Raw genomic sequence first — 24,042 nt, 5'->3', positions numbered from 1 at the left:
ACCCCACTCAGAGGAAGTGAAGTTTGAACATATTGCAATGGAGGAAGAGTAAAAAAATAGAAAGAAAAAGGTACAAAACAGCAGAGGTGTGGAGCACATCTTGGATTTAAAAGCCTTGCAATTTCACAGAATTATAGAATCACAGAATGGCCTGCGTTGAAAAGGACCACAAAGCTCATCTGGTCCCAACCCCCTGCTGTGTGCAGGTCACCAACCAGCAGCCCAGGCTGCCCAGAGCCACATCCAGCCTGGCCTTGAATGCCTGCAGGGATGGGGCATCCACAGCCTCCTTGGGCAACCTGTTCCAGTGCCTCACCACCCTCTGGCTGAAAAACTTCCTCCTCATATCCAACCTAAACCTCCCCTGTCTCACTTTAAAACCATTCCCCCTTGTCCTATCACCATCCACCCTCAGTAAACAGTTGTTCCTGTTTATATGCTTCTTTCAAACACTGGAAGGACCTTTCAAATATTGGAGCAACCTTGCAGTTGATTGCTCTGTGCAATCAGACAATCCGTTTACAAGTACTGAGGAACCCAGATGAGTTTAAGAACAACACAGAGCTCTGCTCTGCCATGCTCAGCTCACCAGAACACTGCTGTGCATCTCCTGCAGGATGAGCCCAGGCTGGGCAGCCTTCCTGGCACTGCTGAGATCTGGCAGCTGCTCCGTAGCAGAGGGCTGCCTTCAAACGCATTCAGCAGCCCTGTGAACTTATTTCCATAACGCATGCATAAATATATTTGAACAAAAGGCCAACCAAGCACGCAGCCAGGAATGCTCACGTTTCATGTGCAAGTGTCAGGGTGGGTGCTGCAAGTCAAGAAGCTTTGCTTGTGGCTTCTGAGTCTGCCAGATCTGGCAAGGCAAACCCCGGTGTCCTCCCTCTTTAAGCTACAGACTGCAGCAGAGGGCAGGGATGGAGTGGAGATGGAAGAGGAACTTTGCAGGCAGGAGCTGCCCAGCTGGCTGCACCTCCTCATGGCCCTGCTGCCTCCACTCCTCCGGGGCTGGAGGGGAAAAAGGGCTCTGTGCCAGCAAAGTTCTCAGCAAGAGGATTAATGCTGCCTTTAAAAAATATATTGGGAAATTGACAGTAATCTCTGCTAAGAAACAATTAACGTTGCCATACATTTAATATTGCTAGGCGAGTTGTGCTGCTCTCAGTGCTGTTTCCTGGTGCATTTCTCCATCCCTTTCCAAAGAGCAGCACCCAACACAACGCCAACCGCAGCCTCCAAGGCAGCCTGGGGATGGCAGCAGGACTTGGAGCTCTGTCTTTCCCTCAGCACTCCTGTGAGTCCCACCAGCACCGGGCTGCAGTGCTTACACAGAGCATCGCTGCACTTCCAGCATTTTCTGCACTGATCCCTCAGGGTGGCAATCACATCACCTCCACTTACAGCATCTCAGGAAGACGGAGGGGTAGGGGGAGAAACGACAAAAGGAACAGAGCAATCTCAGTTTTGTTTTCTTTCATTCTTTCAAGAGAAACTGCTGCAGCCCCCACAGCGCATCCGCCCCTTCCTACCCCGACTGCTGCTCACACAACAGAACCCATTCCTGATCCAAGGCAGGCAGTGATACCATGAATCCAACAGCAACCAGCAGGGCTGGAGGGGACAGGACTTGGCCCACTGCTCGTGATGGCTTTTTTCCTCCTAGGAACCATTGGCAAGAACTTCAAGTGGCCCCTAAATGAGTTGCAGTTGTCTTGTTTCCCATCGCAGGGTGGAAAGCACCCAGTACTTTTTTGTACGTCAGTTCATTCCTAAGCGTTTTGCTCCTCTGTTAGTGTGCTGGTGAACACCAAACGTGAGGATAAAGCAAAATAATGCTCTTTTCCAGCGTGGCAAAGAGGCAGAGAGGAGCCTTAGCAGTGCTCCTGCTGGTGGGCTGCAGGCACTTCTTTTTCCCATTAATCATTTGCTCATCTCCAACAACGAGAGCGATGAGCAAACCTCAGCCCAAGGAACTCACTGCGTGAAGAACAGACAGCCAAGTCCCAGCCTGAGCATCCAGAGGAGGAAAAGCAATTGTTCTCCTGTCACTCCTGCCACCAGAAGCACACAGCTCCTGAGTTTGGGGTAGGTGACATTTTCAGAAGGAAGGGAGTGGGTGCTTCCCACCAGCGTGCTGCTCCTTCAGCCTCCCACAGTATCTGTAATCTTCTTTCATGCCCACCTGCATTTCTCTGACACGACGACCACTGCACAGCCTGGGAAGCAGAAGATGCACACGCTGCAATCTATCTCCTCACATATGATTTGTATCTCCTAAAACACTCCTGCTGATTGCAGCTGTCCATCACTGTCACCACCTTCTTTCTCCCTTCAATTCCAACCTGTTCCATTAAAGCAGCAACTACAGAACGTGTGTGCAAGAACTGTTCTTCCAACGGCCCAACCTAAGGGTCACCCTTTCTTCTTCAGCCAGTGGAACAACAAGAGCTTTAAGCAGGCTGCCAGGAATCCGTATTTCATTCCTCAGCTCCTGATGCAGGAAGATGCTCTGCCCTCCCTTCCTCCTGAACCACAGCATTTCCCCTTTTCTTCTTCAGATGGGGTCCTGGGCACAGAGTTGAGCTTAGCAATGTGAGTGTTTTCCTGCCCTGTAGGAGCACGTGGCCTCAGACCCTCAGATGCCTTTAACCACAATTGCTGACCGAGACCATCAGGGCCATTTGCTCTATTTCAGATTTCAGCACCTTCAAAGCCTCGAGCAACCAACATGTTTGTGATTTCTCAATAGCAACTCAGACACGTGTGACCGAGTTTCCGACCGAGGGGATCACACACAGAACAAAGAGCTCAGAACTGTTATTTTAATGGATTTTCCATTACGTTGCCAGGTCAGTAATCCTTTTTCTCCCGGTGTCACTCAGAGACTTCAAAACCTGCAGCTGTGGAGGAACAGGCAGTGTTTGTTTTATCTGGGAGGACATCATACAGCGCTGCTCCTTCTGAGCAAACCCATTTATCTGCTGCTGACAGCACGCATCCAGCAGTGGTGGTGCTGAGCTGTGCTCTGGATGTTACCAGGAGTGCATCACAACCTCCAGCCATTCCTTTGACCAACGCCCTGCCCCATTTCATTTGCCTTTACTTCCCTTCCTGAGGCTTGCTGATCCATCAGGCTGTGTCTGTGACACACTGGACTGCTTTGATGCAATAAAACCAGAACTGCTTTTGGTATGGAACTGAAACATGGAAAGTGAGAGAAACCAAACCTCAAAGCCTGCTATATTTTCAGTACAAGTCTATTTGTGATAGGATGCCATGCTTTGGATCAGGATTTGAACACATGCTGAACTGCAGTGGCTCCATACAAGCCTGTGTGGGGTTGGAGCCCAAAGACCTGCAAGGTCCCTTCCAACCAAAGCCACTCGATGGCTCTGTGCTGCTGAAGCACGACCTGGAAGACAACCAACCACTCGTCATATACCCTTCCCAACGTCAGACACCCAAAGATGGTTGGCTGATCACTTCTCTATCAGTCACAGGGAAGCAGAGCAGACTGAGGAGATGCTGATCTCCAAGGAGCCCACTGAGGCTCACAGCAGCACTGGGAACGGACCCCAACCTCCTGTATGGAACGAAGCTTCCCCAGGTTCCTGTGTGCTATGTCAGCCACCTGAGCACCAGAATCCATCCCCAGAAGCCCCAGGTCAGCTCATCATCCCTGGCATCCACCTGCTCCTCACGTTGGAAGGAAGCAGTGACATTTACTTCTGGAATCTGTCTGCATTTGCAGCAGTGGAGTCTGAGAGGGAGATGAAGAATTGCAGCAGAACTGCAGTCCTGCAGTGAGCACCAGAGGTGGCAAATCTCCCCAGCCTTTGGCTATGGGATGAATGGGGCTTTAAAACCCCTTCCTAAAGGGGTGTGCAGCCAAGCTATTTTAACTTTATGTTTTGGTTAAGATTGTTTCTTACTCCTATAACCAGTGACCAGAGATGTAAAAAAGCTTCAGTGCATCTTTTGTGCTGCAGCTACGACACACAGCTTGAAAAAGCCACGTCCCTCACCTTCTTCAGTGGGAAACCGAAGCTAAAACTGTACCCATTTATCAGTTATGTATCCAGCAGGATTACTGAAACACTCGGGGGAAGAAAGTCTGGACAGATTAGGTGCTTGAGGCAGACACAGCACGCATTGCTGCCTTCTGGCAGCCTGTAATGGTGAAGACTGACAAGAAGCACGATGACTAACGCGCTCTGAATGAAAGCAGAGCTGCCCGCTGCATTCCTTTCAAGAGCTCCATGTGGAAGAGGAGAATATCAAGTCCCAGTATTTATTTACACAGCAATTGCACGCTCTCTGCCTTTGCCATCTGGGTGCAGTGGAAAGCAGACAGCACAAGACAGTATCTGGCTCTGAAAGCCAAGCAAAACACGTCCTGGTGGTGACAGAGAACAAAGACTTTGCTTGGTATTTTCCTCTCCAAAGTGGAATGGGCAACAGGAAAGCATCACTGCTCACATCCTCCAAACCCTGGGGGAGAAGCAGGCCCCTTGGATTTCACAGCAACAGAATGGCACCCTCCCATCATCACAAAATAGGGCTAAATCCCAGGATCACAATGAAACAAGAGCTGCACAGCTCACCCACACTAACAAACACCACTACGTACAGCCCGCACCTACCAGAACACCAAGGCATTTGTTTATTGCTCACTAAAGGCTAGGATCTGTTCTGCATCATCCACGTGCACCCCATGCAGCCTGCTCCTTTACTGCTGTTTGAAATCCACCCCTTTCAAAGGGAAGCACTGAGCAATCTGCTCTCCACTGCTGAAGAAAAGCAATGGTCTGGCACCTGTGCCGTAACACATCCGCTATTGTAATGGTGGCTGGAAAAGATCAAGTCTCAGAATTAGAAGTGAGTGCACTCGATGTAATGCGAATTCCCTCCTAAAGAAGAAACTTTCTTGAGGGTAATAAAACTCCTTCCAGGAGTTCTTCCTCTCTGCTCCCCCAGTATGCCATTGAATGCGCACTTTTCCCAGCTGCCAAAGCGGTGCAGGACAGGAGAGCTTCCCAGAGATCCCATGACAACAGAGAGGTTCCCAAGGCCTGCAGCCATCCCAAATGTTGCCATACCTGGGAAGCGAGCCTCCTCATGGCCTCCTCCTGGCGCCGGCGCATCTCGGGGGTCCCCGGGCAGCTCCCACTGGCGATGGAGGAGTGAGCAGAAGGTGGCTGGGTTAAGGGCAGCTCTCTGTTTGCATCCACATCTGTCTCAAAGAAAGAGGTTAGGAGCTGCTGAGAGATGAGCACAGCCAACAATCGTCGTGCTGGTACTTGCCAGCAGTCTGTTCCTGGCAGTGGTGCCTTCCACCAATGCTCTGCTCAGCACTATGGGCAGTGGGGGAAGGTGACATCTCCAGGCAGCACAGAGCTCCTGGGGAGCTTCCTTTTGGAAGAAGGATGAGAAGGACTAAGATAAAGCTTTAAGCTCATCGTCCTCATCTTCTCCAGTGTACCTTCATTGATTTAAATCACAGTGAGTGAACAGAACACTCATGGGAGTATGCTCTACCCTTGAGTTTGGGCTATCTCAGAGCTCTCCATGCTCTGCACTTTGGCTAACAGGTCTTCCTTTGTCACGACCCATCACTCACTCATTTAGTTCTGGGTCTTCCTTGAATGGAGACAGAACATTGCTCTGAATGATGTGCCAATTTTATAGCATATATCAACAGCGTGCTAGAGCCAATGTTTCCTCTGAAGGCCACCAGTGCTATCAGAGGGAGAGAAGCAAGAGCAGCACCACGTTCTGGACAAGTCTTGCAAGTAAATAATGAATTACATTGGGATCACCTCTGCCAGATGTGATCTGCTTCTTATTGCATTTTAGCCACTTCTCTTGCATTTTAGAAAAGCAGAAAGCTTTAAAAGCATAACAGTTCACTCACCTGGCCTTTGTGGTTAACATTCCCAAACCACTAATCTTCACACTCATAGGTACTCAGAGTATTACTGAATGACATTAAGACATGTAGAACTTGGCAATGCCTAATTACTGATTTATTAGTTACAGGAGGGCTTTAAAAGCAGCAATCTGAAGCACAGACTGCACTGGCAGAGGACTGGCCTGGATAGATTGCTGCAATGCATCCTTGAGCTCAACCTGAAATCGTAATGGAAACAATGACCCACTTAATGGCAAACAACGAAGGAGGACGGCTGCTGCCTACACAACGGAAGCAAAGATGCACAGTGTCAATTTTGAGCAACACTACCTTCACCTGCACTGCTTTTCTGAGCCAGGAATGAATGGTATGAGGCTGCATTTATTCCAGTTTGCTAATGCTGATAACACAAGTGCTGCAGTACAGTCAGGGCAGCCAATTAGCATTTTATTGCTCAACACAGACATCACAGAGCATTACAGACTTCTTTCAGCCTGTGAAATCAGTAGAGCAGTTCTTATCTTCTACAGCTACACCCAGGGCTTGTGGAGGCTTCAGGAAATAAAACTCATCAACTGAGTGATTCTGAAGTCCTCACCCCAGTGGAATCACTCAGCTTTAACCTCATGGGCACACCTGAGTGTGAACTCAAGGGCTGCATTGGGTGAGCGAGGATCTCTGCCCTTTGTGCATGAAGGGTACAGGGTGCTGCTCAGTGCAGTCATCTTTTAAATCCCACAATCCCTCCCAGCAGACTGGGGAGGCTCTGCTCTGCAGAGTTACAGCTAAAATATAGAAACCAGGCCTGCCTTTCACCCTGCATTGCTGGGTTAGTGCTGACAAGTGGCACTCCTCAACACGGCACCGAGCGGTGACATCTCAGATATCTCTCCATGGCTCAGAGCACTGGATTCCAGTAAACAGATTTAACTACAGTGTCTCTGAGATACACTGACCTAGATCCTTGAAGATGTCGTTAGGTACAGAACCTGGTATTTTTAGTCCTGTCTTATTCACTTACTGGGAGCAGAGTGGTTGGAAAATGCTGCCATCCCCACCTGCAAACTGGATGGGACTGGGAGGCAGAGCTGTCCTGGCTGCCAAACCCACATGGAGTTCTACAGCATCACACACTGAGTCTGTATGGGAAAGGAGGAGGGCAACAAAATGACAGAATGGCTTGGGTTGGAAGGAACCCCAAAGATCACTGGGTTCCAAACCCTGCCACAGCAGGGCCACCAACCTCCAGTTCTGGGACTGGAGCAGGCTGCCCAGCCTGGTCCTGAAGAAAATCCTCAGGGAGGATTTGTAATCATAGAGTACCTGCAAGTAGCACTGGAATCTTTCAGATGGGAGAAAATCTAAGATCCTTCAAAGGCAGGGAATAAAGAGACAGCTATAATGACCCTTCACAAAGTACATTTGCATCACAAATAGTACAAACATTCCTGGCAGCTGCTTCCTTTGCTCTGCAACAAAGACTAAACTGAAGGAGAATGCGATCTTTTTCCCTAAGAACACTGCAGAAGTAAACAGACAAGGATTAGGGTTAGGGTTAGGGTTAGGTGGTTAGGTTAGGATTAGAGTTAGGTTAGGGTTAGGGTTAGGTTAGGGTTAGGTTAGGATTAGGGTTAGGTTAGGGGTAGGTTACGGTTTGGTTAGGGTTTGGTTAGTTTAATGTTAGGATAGGGTTAGGATTAGGTTAGGGTTAGGTTAGGGTTAGGGTTAGGTTAGGGTTTGGTTAGGGTCAGGGTTAGGTTAGGGTTTGGTTAGGGTTAGGTTAGGGTTAGGGTTAGGATAAGTTGTTAGGATTAGGGTTAGGTTAGGATTAGGGTTAGGTTAGGTTACAGTTAGGGTTAGGGTTGGGTTAGGTTAGGTTAGGGTTAGGTTAGGTTAGTGTTAAGTTAGGTTAGTGTTAGGTTAGGATTAGGGTTAGGTTAGGTTAGGGTTAGGTTAGGGCTGGGTTAGGGTTAGGGTTTGCTTAGGTTGGGGTAGGGTTAGGTTAGGTTAGTGTTAGGTTAGGATTAGGGTTAGGTTAGGTTAGGGTTAGGTCAGGGCTGGGTTAGGGTTAGGGTTTGCTTAGGTTGGGGTAGGGTTAGGTTAGGGTTAGGAGTAGGTTAGGCTAGGTGATGTTAGAGCTAGGTGAGGAGGTTTAGGTTACGTTAGGTTCGATTAGGTTAGGGTTTGGTTAGGTTAGGGTTAGCTTAGTTTCGGGTCAGGGTTTGGTTAGGGCTGCAGGCTTTGAAGAGCTGCACAGTGCCACACTTACGTTTGGGTGAGGCGTGCGGGCTGTCGGATGCGATCTGCCTCATGCGAGTGCCGTGGCAGCTGAGCGCAACCAGCCTGGAGATGATGGCAGTCTTCCCAAAGCCGATGTTCCCCACGATCACCACACCACGATTCACGCTGGCGTTGGAGCTCTGCAGCTGTGCATCGATCTCATGGAACACCCAATCCCGGCCCACGAAGACGGATTCGGTGGTGATGCTGGGGACCTCGAAGAGCAACGGCTTCAGGGAGATGTCTGGAGGTCGGTAGGGTGCAAAGCGCACTGCAAAGAAACGCCGGGACAGAACTGTGTTAGTGCTAATTGAGCGTAGCTACTGACCTGAGCGCTGCTTGTTGGGCATCTTTTCATTGCAAGAGGCAAAAAGAATAGAAGCTAATACAGACATTCCTTGCAGCTGCTTCATTTGCTCTGCAACAAAGGCTAAACCGAAGGAGAATGGGATCTTTTCCACTAAAAACATTATAGAAGTGGATGGACAAAGGAGAATAGAAGGCTCCAGGAGACCTCATTGTGGCTTTCCAGTGCTTGAAGGGAGCGGATAAACAGGAGGGGAACGGCTGTTTGTGAGGGTGGGTGGTGATAGGACAAGGGGGAATGGTTTTAAAATGAGCCACGGGAGGTTTAGGTTGGATATGAGGAGGAAGTTTTTCAGCCAGAGGGTGGTGAGGCACTGGAACAGGTTGCCCAAGGAGGCTGTGGATGCCCCATCCCTGCAGGCATTCAAAGCCAGGCTGGATGTGGCTCTGGGCAGCCTGGGCTGCTGGTTGGTGACCTGCACACAGCAGGGGGTTGGAACCAGATGAGCACTGCGGTCCTTTTCAACCCAGGCCATTCTATGATTCTATGATTCATTCTATGATTACCCGTGGGTCTCTTGGCACAAGTATTAGCTCCTCCACAGCATTTTCCATCAAAGGAGCTCAGGCAGTTTGACAGCAGGAGGCAGTTTACAGGTGGGATAAGAAAGGAATCCTGCATTCCAGGGCGCCACAAATGAAGGCAGTGCCCCAGGGTACACAGTTCTGCAGCAGCTTCCCATCCCTTGGACATCCTCAGATCAACCTCAGCAATGCTCCTCCCCCCTTCCAACACACAACAACAAGATCTTCTCACGTGACAATTAGAGCAGTTTATTTTTTCATGATGGAAATACCAAATGCAATTCAATCTCCCCGCGTGGGTCACGCTTTAAAAATGCAGACTGAATCCAACCACCTCCCCACGATGGGGTGCACTTCCCCATCTGCAGCACTCGTAATTGGCGCAATTAATTAAAGCTGCACCGTTCAACCTAAGTGCAAATACAGCTTCAGCTATTTGTTTATGTCCTATCTTACTACAGAACGAATTTTCTTCCTGTTCCTGCACTGCGACCTCACAGCAGCAGGTCTTCCTCCATACTCCAGGCAATGCACTGTCCCAGCTGTGGCTGCTCGTGGCTCAGAGGAGCCTGATGAAACCAACCTATGGCAGGGACCCCGCTTCAGCAGGGGGTTGGCCTCTCCTCTGAGCTCCCTTCCAAGCCCTGCCATTCTGTGATTATCACAGTTCAGCTGTATGTGTGTGCATTTCTGCTTCAGATGGGAGATGCAAAAGCAAATGCTCGTGGTGCTGTGGGCGCCCTGATGTTAGCAAGGAGCACAGAAGCACTCCTGACCTGCCACACACACTGCAGCACCAACAGCCAGAAATGCAGAAGCTGGCTGGGCTCAATTCCCCATTTCTGTATGCAAGCTCATCTTCTGAAAGGGTCCTCAGAGCCTAGCAGGGGGAGGGAGGAGAAATTCAAGTGCATCCCCTTGGCAATTAAGGGAAAATCAGAAGCGTTTGTGGGTTAATTAATTCCTCTGAAGGTAATGAAAGAGGGCTACAAATGGCTTCATTCCATCTTTTCATCTCTGTTTAAAAGAGGCACGAAGCACCAAAAAAGCAGCCTGCTATATTTTGTTTTTACCTAATGACTTGGCCATTGCTGGAGTTTGTTTCCATGATGAAATTAATACCGTCATTTGTTTCTATGGGCTGCCAGAGTCAGGGCAGCTGGGGACAGTCCTCAGCTCTGCATCCCAGAATCTTTCCCATGGTGGGGGGTTGGAACCAGCTGATCATTAAGGTCCCTTCCAACCCAACCATTCTATGATTCCATGTTGTCTCCTCCCTGCAGTGCTAAGGATCCCAAAGCCACTGGAAGTCTGGGCAGGCACAGGGACTGCTGCTGCCATGCTCAGCTCTTGGCTTTGCATTCGTTCCACCTTTGGATTATTATCAAGTGAATAACTAAAACTAAACCAGTCTGGAAACCTTTGCAGGAACATTTGGGGGTGGAGGGAGAAGGTTTCTGCCGTTCTTTCCACTCAGTGCAAGCTATCTAGGGAACGCAGGCCTAAAAAAAGCAGGAACTCCACACCAACCTGGGAACAGAAGGATCAACTCATACGGCTCGTTCCGCCTGGAAGGTCTGTAACTGGGAGATGATAGAGATATACCCAAAAAAGAAACGGATGGAAGCACTTTGTGCAGGCAGAGACAGCTGCTGCTCCTTCACACTCTATTGCTGAGATGATTTCTTAAGGGGAAACTTTCAGGAAGTGGCCACGCAGACAGCAGGTGACTGCTTTGGTTTTAAAACACGGAGTTCAGACTGGGGATTGGTAAGCTGCAGCTCTGTGCCCGTGCCTATGGGATGTGTGAGTGAGTGGGGATATATGGCAATGCTCTCCTGAAAGCTGCATGGAGCCCATGCAGGTGTGAGCCAGATGGTCATCAGGTACCAAAGCCTCAGGAGCTAATGAAAAGATGTCACTAATTAAGCTGTGGGACACAGTTTATGTGGAGGGGAAACAGTTTTAAATCCCCATTTCTTTCCAGAAGTTAGGATGGGGATGTGTGCATTGCCAACTGCTACATCCCACAGACAAAAGCTGTCCTGAACTTGGACACGAATAGGCACAGCCCTGAGGAAGGCTCAACATGACCCCAGTGGAGATGTGCTCACTTGTCTGCCAAGTCTTGCAGCCCTATCAGCTCCCTGGGTCACAGCAGAGCAAGCCAGCAAACCCCATGCAGAGGACCAGGCTCCAAGTGATGCACGGCCCTGCTGAGCCACAGCTGCAGCCACCACCAGCTCCATTCTGCAGAACAACAAATCCTTGCTCTCAGAAGCTGAGCTGATAGCAAAGGACTGAACAAAATGCAGTGAAGCACCAGGTCACAAGAGAAGGGGAAGCAGGGAGAGGGGAGGCAGCACTGCAGCTTCAACACTTGGGGCAGATATTAAGGAAAGGATAAATCAATGGAAAGAACTCTGAAAAAGAGGCTAAAGAGGCTCAGAAATGTAGGGTAAGGATGTGTGCACACATTTTGGATGAACTGTTTTAGCCCTTGAACTGACTTCAGCCCCTGTGAATAACCTGCCCTTTCCATCCCGAAAGCACTGACAAATGCTTGGTTTGTATTCATTTCCAATGAGGCATTTTGTAGAACTTAGGCTGGAAACACCCAGAACTTCTGATACTAATCATAACTTAAACCCATATCCTTATGGGTATCAGAGTGGGACAGCATCAAATCTGGCAGCATCACATTTTCATGGCATCAATGAAACACTGTGCAAGCTTTGGTAGAGTCCGAGAAATATTCTCAACCCCAAGCTGAGGCACTGTCTGCCATATCTCTCCTGGCTCTAATTTTATTTTATTTTTTTTTGCAGCTGAAAACATCAATTAAATCCAAGTGAAGTGGTTGTACTACATGCACAACTGAACAAAACCCACTGGGCTGCCAACAAGCAGGAATCACGGCTCAGCCTGCACCACCCAGGGCATCCTCTGCTGCTCCATTTAAGTTCGTGTTACCTTACTTTGCTGAAAGAACATTTAATGCCTGTCCAGAAACTACTTGCTTTCTCAGACTGTGCTGACAACCAGCGCCCACAGCTCATTATTTGTCTGATATTTTGCTCCAGAAGCACTTGAGCTCCTGATGGAAATGCATCTTGCTGTCCAAAGGAAGCCCGTGTGGGGCTGAGATGCACAACGTGGATACTGCCAACATCTTGAGATGAAGCTCGGGCAAGAAGCACTTTAATATTTATTACAATGAAATGTGGTTCTGAATAACACAGTATCTATCAGCATCTAATGTGTCCTTTGGTAAATAGGAGCCCATAAATTAGCCAAATGTTGAATTTATTTCCTTTCTTTGCTTCAGACTGCAGCTTCTTTCAAGTGTCATCTTAAGTGCCTCCATTCATCACCATGAAACCTGTGCCTATTTTTCATGAACTGCATGTCTGAAAACTCTGGACTGTGCTGTAACAGACCCAAAAGGCTGCAGCATCAGGAGAGAAAAACTGAAAATTACAGAAAAGAGTTTAAAGGAAACAGCTGCCATACGGTCTGTATTGGCCAACAGTCCCGGTCCACGGCAGCACTGAGTCTGGGCAACCCCACTTGATGGGCTGGCGGTTGGACTGGATGACCTTTGTGATCTTTTCCAACCTATTCTATGATTCTATGAGTGTCCATGCCCATGAGCCTCCCTGACCCTACGAGGTTCTCCCACTGCACCAGCACTGCCATTCTGGGAGGAAAAGAAGTCCTGATGGCAGCAGCTGGGGTGCTCTAACGTTGCACCATTTGGGTGCCACCAGGATACATCCCAAGCACCACCTTGTACTTTGGATTGGAAGGAGCCCAGGGCAGTGTGACCTGCTGGATGGCATCAACCCACAGCAGGGGTTGGAACTCGGGGATCTTCAAGGTCTCTTTCAACCCAACCACTCTGTGGTTCTACTCCAGGTTACAGAAACCCATAAAGGCTTCAAATGGCGCTGGCTCAAAATAGCAACACCAAAAAGAGCCTTCACCATCCTATTAAAAACCTGCCACGGTACAGACATTGTAATGCTCTTAGCCTTGGGGATTACATTGCAAAGTTGCTCTTCTGGATCAAATAACTGACTTAGCAGCACAAAAAATAGCCAAGATGGTCCCCATTTAATTTCTCTGCGCTGGGATTATTAAAGGCTGGGACCCAACTAAGTGGGCTGTGATGGGTCTGCTGCACCCACAGCCCACTGGGTCCAAACCCACTGCCCCAACATGATGACAAGAATGGAGGCGGTGAAGCTGAACTCAAGTTTAGCATTTCCAGTTGGAACAAAGAGCTGGAGTTTGCAGCAGTGCAGATGAATGCAACCTCACAGCAATATTTGGGCTCTTTCATATTTTGGGGGAAAAAAGCCAATCCCAAATAACATACATTCATTGAAATGAAAATATTTCCAAATACTGCTGGCTTGATTTCTTCACACCGTCTTCTCTCCCCTCCTCTTTTTAAAAATAGCACATCTTCTCCTCAACCAGAATCAGAAACAAGTTCCAAAAACCCAAACACTGCTGCTATTCCCATGCAACATGAACAAAAAGGGAAAACATGCAAAGGAAGAGAATAAAGAAAACACGCTGCGCTACGTTTCTCAAAAGTGCGTCTGGAAAACAACTTGATTCTGTTCCTACAATAAACTTCCATGTTTTGGATGCAATCACTGCAAATTACGAAGGCTTGGCAAGCTGCTCTCCTCGAACATATGGAAATTCTGTCTGTCAAAGCTTGCTTTCTGCTGCTCATCCATTTCTGTAACAGCCTCACCAGCCAAGATGATTTCATGACAGACTGCAATCCAGCACAACACAAACGCTCTTCGCCCCACAATCGGGGCTCGTGTGCTTTGTGCAGATCCCAGAGCTGCTTTCTCAAAGCAGGAATGGGAATTTTTTACCTCTTCACCCTCAGCAGCAGAAGCCGAAGAAGCCCCTGTGTGTCGCCCTCTGAGCCCCTTATCTGTTTGCTCACTCGGTGATGGGAAGGAAGCACAAACTGGGGGATGTGCTGCTGTTGCAGGGCCATCACTGCTCCCAGAGCTACTGGAAGCTAAAACCAAGAGTAACGGGATGGAAGGCCCATGGACACAGCGTTGCAGCAGTGCCAAGTCTATCTGGAATTAAATAGAAGGCAGAACTGCCAGCCCTGGTGCTTCTTCTCATTGCTGACAACCCTGTGTGGGGCTTGCCAGGAAGAAGCAGCTGAGCCTCCCCCCTCAAAAGGCCTTTGAGCAGCAAGAGGGACACCTGAATGCCACCACTGTGAGCAACCCCTGCTGCAGGGAGTGACCCCAAAGGGACCGAGGGGAGAACTCCCAACACTCTGAATGAACCCAGCGCTCAGAAACAGAGAGATGTTGAGGAGCAAGCGGGGAAAGGAGCACGGGGACCACCCGAGGAGCATCCACACAAACCAGGAGTGCATCCCCCATACAGCACAGCCACACACAGGCACACGTGGCCCCTCATCCTACCTCGCAGGTCCTGCTGTGTGCGGGCTCCAGCCACGCTCTGCCGGGGCATGCGGAGGGAGGTGCGCAGGGGGGTGTGCCGCTGCTCATCCAGGTATGCCAGGTCCTCCAGGTGGGCCGAGCTGGTGGCTGCCAGAGAGAGCAGAGCCCATCTTAGCTCCCATTTCCTTTTGTCAACAAAGCATGCAGGCATATATATATAAATACCACGAGTCAGCAACAGCCGGGATGAGGCAAGGCTGATTTCCCATAGCTTGGAATCAAGAAGTGTTTTGGTAATGGTTTCTCGTGCCCTGGTGGTGTTTGCTCTGAGTTGCTCCCTTGTCAACGTTCACGAACAACAAAGACAAATGGAGACACTTACATCTGATATCCCCCAGTACAGAACTCACTCAACCTGCACGCACACGGGCTTTGACAGTCAGCATTTCCTGCTGCGTTACAGACAACTCAATAATGCACTGCATGTCTGGATATCAGGAAAAACTGATCCGAAAGAGAGGTGATACATTGGAGAAGGGTGCCCAGGAAGGTGGTGGGGTCACTATCCCTGGAGGTGTGGAGATGTGGTCGGTGGGCATGGTGGGGGTGGGTTGGAGTTGGGTTTGGTGATCTGAGAAGGCTTTTCCAGCCCTCATGATGGTGTGATTTTATGCTGAACTCCACAGTTCTTCAACTCCGTAAGAGCTACTTAGTTTGGATTTGGTCCCTTCCAGCTCAACCATTCTATGGTTCCACTCTGTCCCCTCTCTGTTACGCTCAGGACCCCAAAGACTGGGAACTCTGGGGAGGCACAGGGACTGCCGTGTGGCAAAAAAACCTAAACCTTTCAGAGACCAGTAAAAATACACAACTAAAGGCAAAACATGTCATCTAAACTAAAGAAGATAATTTTACTGCTCCAAAGTCATTTCCTTATGGGAGAATCTAGTGCTCTGTACAGAGTTGGATGCAGGCATTCAAGGTCAGGCTGGATGTGGCTCTGGGCAGCCTGGTCTGCAGGTTGGTGACCCCGCACATAGCAGGGGGTTGAAACCAGATGATCACTGTGGTCCTTTTCAACCCAGACCACTCTATGATACTGTGAATAGGAGTAATTTATTGCTCTCTGCCCATCTCTCACATATGTGCTCACTCATCTTCCTGGCATCTTCCTGACAGCCCCATCCAGGACTCCCAGTGACCAGGCAATGGTGCAGTGCTGCAATGCCTGCCCAGCACCCAGCTGCTCTGCACCATGCCCTCCTCCTTCTGTTGATACATCCATTGCACTGCTGGGACTAAGCACCATTTATATTCCATTCACGACTATTTGCTCACGTATCATGACAAGATTGTTACATCAAATCAAAATAATTAATCATGTGACTTCTTCAAAAACTGCTGGCGAAGCCAATTCCGATTCCTTGCTGTGAAATGAGTAAATATTTGGGCAGAGCTCTGCTCACACAGCGCTGGGTCCTTCCTCTGGTCCCACAGCACGGGATGCATCAACTTCACAAAGCAGAGAATTTTGGAATGAAGAGGAGCGTTCCTTCCACCTGGCACCTAATGGACCTGCACGGATCTTTCCAAGGTCTTGCTGCGGCCAAAAATTAGGTGAGACTGGGAGATTTCCAGGATGATAACTTCCAAGAGAGATGTCCTGCACTCAGCCCCCTTTGGGCTCAATCAATTCTCCAGACCATCATCAGAGATAACCAGAGACATTCAACATCCTGGTAACTCCATTTCTTTAACCATGACCATTCAACAATTCCTTTTTGCCACTTCGTATAACAGCTTAAACCCAACAATCATTTTCCTTCCAGTTATCCATCAATATAAAAAAAAACATCTTGCATTCCCTTGGAAAATTCCCATTACTCCCTGAGCAGAGCATCAATGCTATAATATGATCACTACCCATTTTTTTTTACTTGCAATCTCCACCCTCACGGGCACACCATGAAAATCCTACCTCTAACCACGCTGCGTGGCCAAGAGATGGGGACTGTGATGCTCACATGGCACAGACCTGTTGGTACCCATACAGGATGTTGAATGCCCATCTGTTCTTGGCACCAATAGATGCCATGCATGATGTGGAGCATTCAAACCACACTGGACTCACAGGACTGTCAGTCTCACCTCTGTGCTGGGGAAGATCACAGAGCAGATCCTCCTGGGAGTGATGCTTAGGCACGTGGAAGGCAGAGAGCTGATGTGGGGGAATCAGCATGGCTTCACCAAGGGCAAATCCTGCTTAACCAACCTAGTGGCTTTCTCTGATGGTGTCTCTGCATCGATGGACACAGGAAGAGCCACTGATGTCAACTATCTGGACTTCAGTAAGACTTTTGATATGGTATGCCACAACATCCTCCTCTCCCGATTGGAAGGATATGGATTTGATGGGTGGACTGGCAGCAGGATCAAGTCAGAGAGTGGTGGTCAATGGCTCCATGTGTGGATGGAGATCTGTGATGATGAGTAGTGCCCCCACAGGCCACAGTGCTGGGCCCAATACTTTTTCATATCTTCATCAGTGACTTTGACAGTGAGGTTGAGTGCACCCTCAGCAGTTTGCTGACGATCCCAAGCTGTGGGGTGAAGTGACACATTAGAGGGACAGGATGCCACCCAGAGAGACCTAGATAGGCTGAGCAGTGGGCCCAGGTGAACCTCATGAGGTTCAACAAATCCAAGTGCAAGGTCTTGCACCTGCATCGAGGCAACCCCCATTACCAGTACAAGCTGGGGGACAGAAGAATTGAGTGTAGCCCTGCTGAAAAAGACCTTTTTTCTGGGTCTGGACCAGGCTCTGGGCAACCTGATCGAGCTGTGGTGTCTCTGTGCACTGTGGGGAGTTGGGAGAGATGGCCTTCAGAGGTCCCTTCCAACTCTAAGGATTCTATGGTTCTAACATTCCAACTCCTGTGATGGGGAGATGCTCCCAGCAGCACAGAGCTGCCCTTCTGCTCCCACACCAGCACTGCTGCGTCCAGTGCTCTGTCGCAGAGCATCCCTGCAGCATCTCCAATGATCAGCTGAGATTTACCTTTCCCATTTAGAACAGAGGAATAATTAAAGAGGCCTCCAGCCAGAGAAATAAAAGTCATTTTTTCCTGATAATACACTGCGGTACTTCAAACATTATGCAAGATGAATTGATCTTATAAAATATACTATTAAACTCACAAAAGCTTCCCCTCAATGGTGAGGTTTATTCTGTGCAGCAAGACACTGCGACTGCAGATAGAACACACAGGAGGAACAAATGCCTCCTCAAAAATGATATCTGTGTGCTGCTGCTGCAATCCTTCCAAGGTCCCAATGAACTCTGAATATGGAAAAAAAGGCCCTGGCATGGAGCTGTGATGCAGCAGCCAAACACATGGGCTCAATTTGCTCAGGGCAGAATGCACCGCTGCAAGGTGAGATCCTCCCATGCATCTCAGTTCAGCATATTAATAAATACAATTTAGATTTAATGACATCGTGCTGGGCTGGACGTGTGCTCTAAGTGAGCAAAGAAGAGTCGAGCACAATTAGGTAATGCTATGTTTTGGGTCTTATCTGAATTCCTTCTGTGCCTGGTTGGCATCGATTCTCTTTCCTCTGGGCAAAGCAGAAGGTGTTCACACACAGCTCCTGTGCTGCTCCTTCCTGGGGCCATTGCTGGGTCCATCCCTGCATTTGTGTTCATCCAAAGGCCTGAATGCACAGCCTCAGTGCCAAGTGCCTCCTGCTGACTGCTGTGAGACAGGTTGGAAGAATGCAAGATGAATTACTGCATGCGTTTGCCTGGGATGCGGTAGGAAGAAAGCAAACACTGTTGCAGCTTTCAGTTTCCGTGAACAATAAAAGAGTAAAACAGCAAAGCCAATGCATTCACATGGCTCTGAGCCGTACAACTGAGCTTTAAAGAATTGCTGGAAGACCTGGGATTACTTTTATAGGTGATTTTCTTGGATCCAATCTCTGGCTGCTTGCAGCTCTGGTTTCTCACAGTAGAACAGAGCACGCTCCATCTCTGCAGAGAGGTACAGCACAAAAGCAAAGAGCACTTTGTAGAACAGGTAATGTAATGACACAGGGAATTACCACCACCTCTGCTGTGATTTGCTGTGATCAGAAGGAATTGCCCGACCAGCTTTGTATCCACTTCTTTGCTCCTTTCCATTCCCTTCTTTTATTTTTTCTCTCTTTGCCTTTGAGGTTGGTTTCATTTAGAACTGCTGATGACTCAATTATGCTCTGTGAATGCCACACAGCTCGAAAAACTGGTGTCAGGAGCATCAGAGTGAAGGAAGCTCTTTGTATCACGAAGCCCACACTCCAGAGAGGTGCTGTTATCACCCAAAAAGTGCTCTCTGTGTCACCAATGTGGGGAGGGAATTCCCTTATCCTCTTGGTTTCCAATGGCAGCACACAGCCAGTGCACTGCAGCTGCTTCTGTGCAGCTTAGAGGATGGAATCTGGAATTTCCTGGGCCGTGCTGTGGCAATATCCAAAAGTAAATAGGATGCATCCTGGGAAGAATTTCCTTTATAAAAGTGATGGTGAAGAAAATGGCAGAAATAGTATAAGCCAGAAACAGCAGAGGGAACAAAACCAGCCTTGGAATTTTGGAGAGATGAGCAAAAAGAAGCTGGAGGAATGTTATCTCCAGCAACCCATGGGAGAAGAGTGCAGGAGACAAATGCTAACTCAATGAGAAACTCTTCCCTAAGGAAATCAAAAACACCTTTCTATACCAAATAAAGACAGCCAGCACTGAGCCCTCTGGGCTGCAGAGCTGCCCTGGGCTTCTCCCACCCCCAGACCCATAAGAGAGAAGAGCTGCACTGTTCCCACATCTTAACAAAATCACCTCACAGGTACACTAAGCCATGAACCCAAGTGATCTCCCAAGTGCTCCACCACAGTGCACAGCCCATGTTGGCATTCCAAGGTGCTCCAGTGGTCTTTCAAAAGAAATGTTCCCAGCAAACTACTTTTAATTGCTTCAGAAGATGTTTTATGCAAGGCTGGATCGACAGGTGTTGGGAGAATGGTTGCAGTTTGTGGGCTGGAGGTGACCAAAGAGATGCACTGCATAGCATGGATTGTGAGTCTGGTGTAAAAACAGCCTGGTGCCACCCTGGAGGCTATGCAAGGACAACTTCAAAAGAAAATTTAAAAAAATCATACATTACAAAGCCACAAGGTGTAAGTGCTGCCATGCACTGCATCCCTAGAACAGACTGTGTGTAAACAGACTGCATGTGCACTCATTCAGCAGCATTACAAAACAGAACCAAAAAAGAGCCAAGAACAGCAAAGGTGTTAGCAGAGGTGTGGTTGGCTTCAAACGTGGAACACTGCTAAAAGACAGCATGGCCACGTGCCCTGCTCCATGCTCACCAACCTGTGCCTCGAGATGAACACCTGCAGGGTTAATTTCCAGCCCAATTAGCACACCGGTCTGGTTTACCAGCTGGCTGCAAAGTGTGCAATGCTGGTGCAAGGAGGTGGCTTGCAGGCAGCACTGCCTTTGGACAGCAGCATGCTTTGCAGATAGGCTGCAGCCAAACATGCAGCTCCGAGCTGGGTTCCCTCTCCCATCACTCATATAACAGCTAGAAAATGTAACACTGCAGTGCATGGACTTGTAGGAAAAAACACCCCTGACCTTAAAAGACCAAAAGGTTCATCTGAACCTTCTTTTCCATCGTTATTCCCACTCCACTTTATCCTGGAACACGTGTGTTAGTTGAACATTACAGAGCACCAGAACACAGAAGGAAGAGGTGCTCCCCAGCTCTGCTGGATGGTTTCACCTCCACCTCCAACCTCCCCCCCACAGGCAACCCAACCACCCCAAGGTGTTTATGTGTGCAGTGAGCAGCCCTGCACTCCTGTGATGGTGGTGTTGGTTAGGGCTCACCCACAAGAAATGAACCCCAATCCAATGTGATGAGGCTTTGCAGCCTGAGTTCTTCTTGTTCCCATCACTTGTTTCCATGCTTTTAGTCTCTCAGATGTGAGTGCGTGACAGATGCTGTACCATCACACTCTGTATTCTAGCATTGAGGACAAACTCATTCCTATATTGCTTTTGGGCCTCTGACTGTCTGGAGTGGGATTTAAGAGGCAATGTAATCCAGTTATGCAATGCAGCCTGGGTGGAGAAGCACTGCTGCTTTAACAGACATTATCCCAGAACAGATTCTGGTCTGCACACAGACCAAGGCCCAACCTTCCACGTGTCTATGGAGACAGACATCTCAACATCATCACAGGACCGTCACAGGATCCCCCAAGTCAGAAGGGACCCATAAGGATCACCCATCTGCAATCCCAGAAAAGTTACCCAGAAAGCAAAAAACACACAGCAGTAATGCAAGAAAGAATAATTCCAAACAAGAAGCTTTTCAGTACAGCTTCAGCATTTCTAATCCTCTCTCTTGCTGCTGTTCTGGTACCAACTTGAGAGCTGACCTCAGCAGTGTTCAGACACCACTAAGCTATTGCTACATCATTTAAGAACCTTTCCAACAGTGCATCTGAAATTCAATGATGAGAGTTCAGATGCAGTGCCAGAACAAAAGAAGTCTGGTTGTTGGCCGAGCTCAGGTGCTGCTCCAGGGGAAGCAGTGCATGCACAAGTGTGTGCTAATGCAGCCAGGGTGAAGTCCCACTGAGAGAGGTGGGATCCACACCAATTATTCTGTAGATAGCTTATCCTAATTGGCTTCGCTGTGAGGCTCTGAGGATCAGCAGGGAAATTTGGGCGTTTGTCTTTTCCCTTTGGAAGACAAGAAGTGGCAGATGTGGAATCGACCTCACATTTGAAATACTGTATATTTGTATTGCAAGGCAGGAAGGAAATACATTTTGCTTTTTTACAACTCCTTGCCAATAGTCTTACAGCTGTACAGCTTTGTAAAAACGACATCACAGATGGCCAAAATAGCCATTAAACAACAACAGAAACAGTTCTCCCCACCAGAGTTTTCCATTTAGAAGTACTGTAGCGTGTGAGAAGACAGTTTTTGTCCCACTAAACGATGATGACTACAGAAAGGAGCACAGCACAAGGGCTGTGACATGAAAGGGCTGCACCTTGAACAACCATCCAACCCGAAGGCAAAAGCATCATGCTCTTACCTGCGACCGAGTTGGGCCGTGGCATGAGGTACAGCGGGATGGACTGCACTGACTGGGACAGGACGGTCTCCAGGTTCCTCTCCGGGATCTTGTTCAGGCTGTAGGTTGAGGCTGTCATGTTCTCATCCACACGATACAGGCACGAGTCCATGCTGGACTTCTGGGACTGCCAGGGCTTCAGGTTGCCTCCTGAGCCCATCTCCTTGCTGCCTTCCCCTCCATACTTTGTGCGCTCCACGTTCTCGGAGTAGCTCGTCAAAGTGGCTTGAAGGAAGGAATCACAAAGAAAATGAGCAGGGGAGGAAGAAGTGCTTGCACACACACACTGCTGTGCACGGCGCCGTGCAGCGCCGCAGCCAAAAAACCACACTCATCGTTGTGTTCCACATCCACATCAATCAGAGATGAAATTGCATTTAATGACACTGCTCCTGCAAGAACGTTCGGGCTCACACTGATAGAAGCCATTTGTAATTACAGACAGTATTAAAAATGATGTGCAACGCTGCGTTAAGAGTACACAACCCCAGAAACAATTAAGGATGATCCATTAGCAGCGCTGCTCCTACCTCTGAATTCGCATCGCAGCCACAACCTTCCCAGACATTGCTCTCAGAGATGTATCACCTTACAAAATATGATTTATAAAGACTGTCTGACAATGAGGTGCCACACAGACGGAACCCCCACCTGCCTCACACCAACAACTGCTCCTCTGGTTGAGTTCAGCTCAGAACCTGACCTCAATGCTTTGATTTGTGCTGGTTTTGGGATGCTTTCTGTGCAATATCCATCCGTTTCCCCTTGCACTGCCCAGTTCCCAAGAGCAGGGCTGCTGATATATTAACACATAATTCACCATTCAACCCAACAATCAACTTTATTGCAACTCTTCCTAAGCCCTGGGTGTGTGAATAGATGGACTTGGAGATATTTATCTCCTAAATCCCCTGAAATGCATGACTTTCACTTAGCCCATGGTAAATACCAAGCCAAGGCCAAACTCTCTGCTAATTTCTGTCCCTGGGCACAATGGTGTGGCTCTGTGGCCTCGTGCTGGTAGTGCACACCCCACCACCGTCCCTCTTGGAGCTGCACTCCCCCATTATCACCCATCCCCATGCTGAGCTTTACACTGAGACATCAACCACTGCCATGTAAAGCCACCAACTCATCATCCAAAAACACAAAGACGTAAAAGAAACGTCCACTCCACATCCATCCCAATGGAGTTGGTGTAGCCTCCAACCTTCACCTTTCTTATCTTTTCTCTCTGGGCACTGTGCTTGCCATCCATGCTGCCAGCTCAACGACTGCGTACCCCGCAGGTGTCCCAAAATTCAGCTCTTTGTAACATATTCTGAGATCTGAAACCAATGCATGCAGCTGATGAGAACCACATCTGCTTGTTGGCACTGAGACACCCACTTCTGTCAGGTAAACATTTCAATGGGAGAAGCTACGATAAAACCAAGAGAGGTGCTTATAGGTTTCTTTGGCTGCCAACACTGATAAATACATTTTTTAGGATAAAACTTCCACTGGAACAGCCAGGGCTGCAGTGCTGAACACAATACGTCCCACAGAACACTTGTTTCAGAAACCTCAGCCTATTTCTCATTAATCATTTCTCATTAACCTTAGCAGAGAAACGCAAGCAGCTAAGATCTTCAATACACCAAACTGAGGGTAAAAAACAAAATAACTATGGGTCAAAGTTAACTTTTTCGAGCAGAGATGGCGATGCCCAACCATCACCTTTCTTACCTCTTCTCTTGAGCAAAATATGACTCCTAAGAGTTATAACTTAAGAGTTTTGCTTCTTTAACACTGCACTGTGCTGTGCTCCACCATAACTCTGAGAAATGAAACACAGCTTCCAAACTTCTGCTGATGCTCACACCGCTCTGCTGCAGGGTGGATCATTCCAGCACACATTTGGGGCCAACCCTCTGAGATTTCATGGCTCTGTGATTCATGACTGTGACACGAGCAGTGATGGGCTGTGAAAACGAGCCCTAATGACAAAGAATCCCAACAGCCCACAATCCTGAGCTGCACTGAATTGTGCCAGTGCCAAAGGGGCTGAAGCAGCACCCATGAGAACCCCATACCTGAAGTCCTCGCACCCTTGAGGTGCAAATCAAAGCACACAGTGGCTGTCACACTGATGGAGACAAAAGAGGAAACCTTTCCTCAGTGCAAAGGTTATAAAGGAAATCAACAATTCTTGGTTGTTGCAAAATCTCTTACCATCTTTAAAGCGGATACAAAACCAGATGGCATGCTCTAGATTTGGGAAAGATAAACTGATGACCTCAGACACATCAGAGCAGGAATGTTCACCTG

General features: G+C 48.5%; 1 protein-coding gene across 1 annotated transcript in view; it reads right to left on the bottom strand.

Annotated features, from left to right (window-relative positions):
* Window positions 1-21,978, bottom strand: part of LOC100541791 (protein TANC2) — a 67,549-nt gene extending 45,571 nt beyond the window's left edge. The window contains exons 1-4 of the mRNA XM_019623389.1: window positions 21,694-21,978; window positions 14,563-14,688; window positions 8,184-8,465; window positions 5,103-5,236 (exon numbers count right to left, since the gene is read on the bottom strand). Coding sequence (XP_019478934.1) covers window positions 5,103-5,236; window positions 8,184-8,465; window positions 14,563-14,688; window positions 21,694-21,892 — 741 coding nt within the window. The 5' untranslated portion in view covers window positions 21,893-21,978. The remainder of the gene's footprint in view (window positions 1-5,102; window positions 5,237-8,183; window positions 8,466-14,562; window positions 14,689-21,693) is intronic.
* Window positions 21,979-24,042: the final 2,064 nt, after the last annotated feature.

This window comes from Meleagris gallopavo, chromosome 29 (genome assembly GCF_000146605.3).
Source record: "Meleagris gallopavo isolate NT-WF06-2002-E0010 breed Aviagen turkey brand Nicholas breeding stock chromosome 29, Turkey_5.1, whole genome shotgun sequence".
Taxonomy (NCBI): Eukaryota; Metazoa; Chordata; class Aves; order Galliformes; family Phasianidae; genus Meleagris; species Meleagris gallopavo.
The sequence above is the reverse complement of the archived record's forward strand: the minus strand, read 5'-3'. Positions and strand labels throughout refer to the sequence as shown.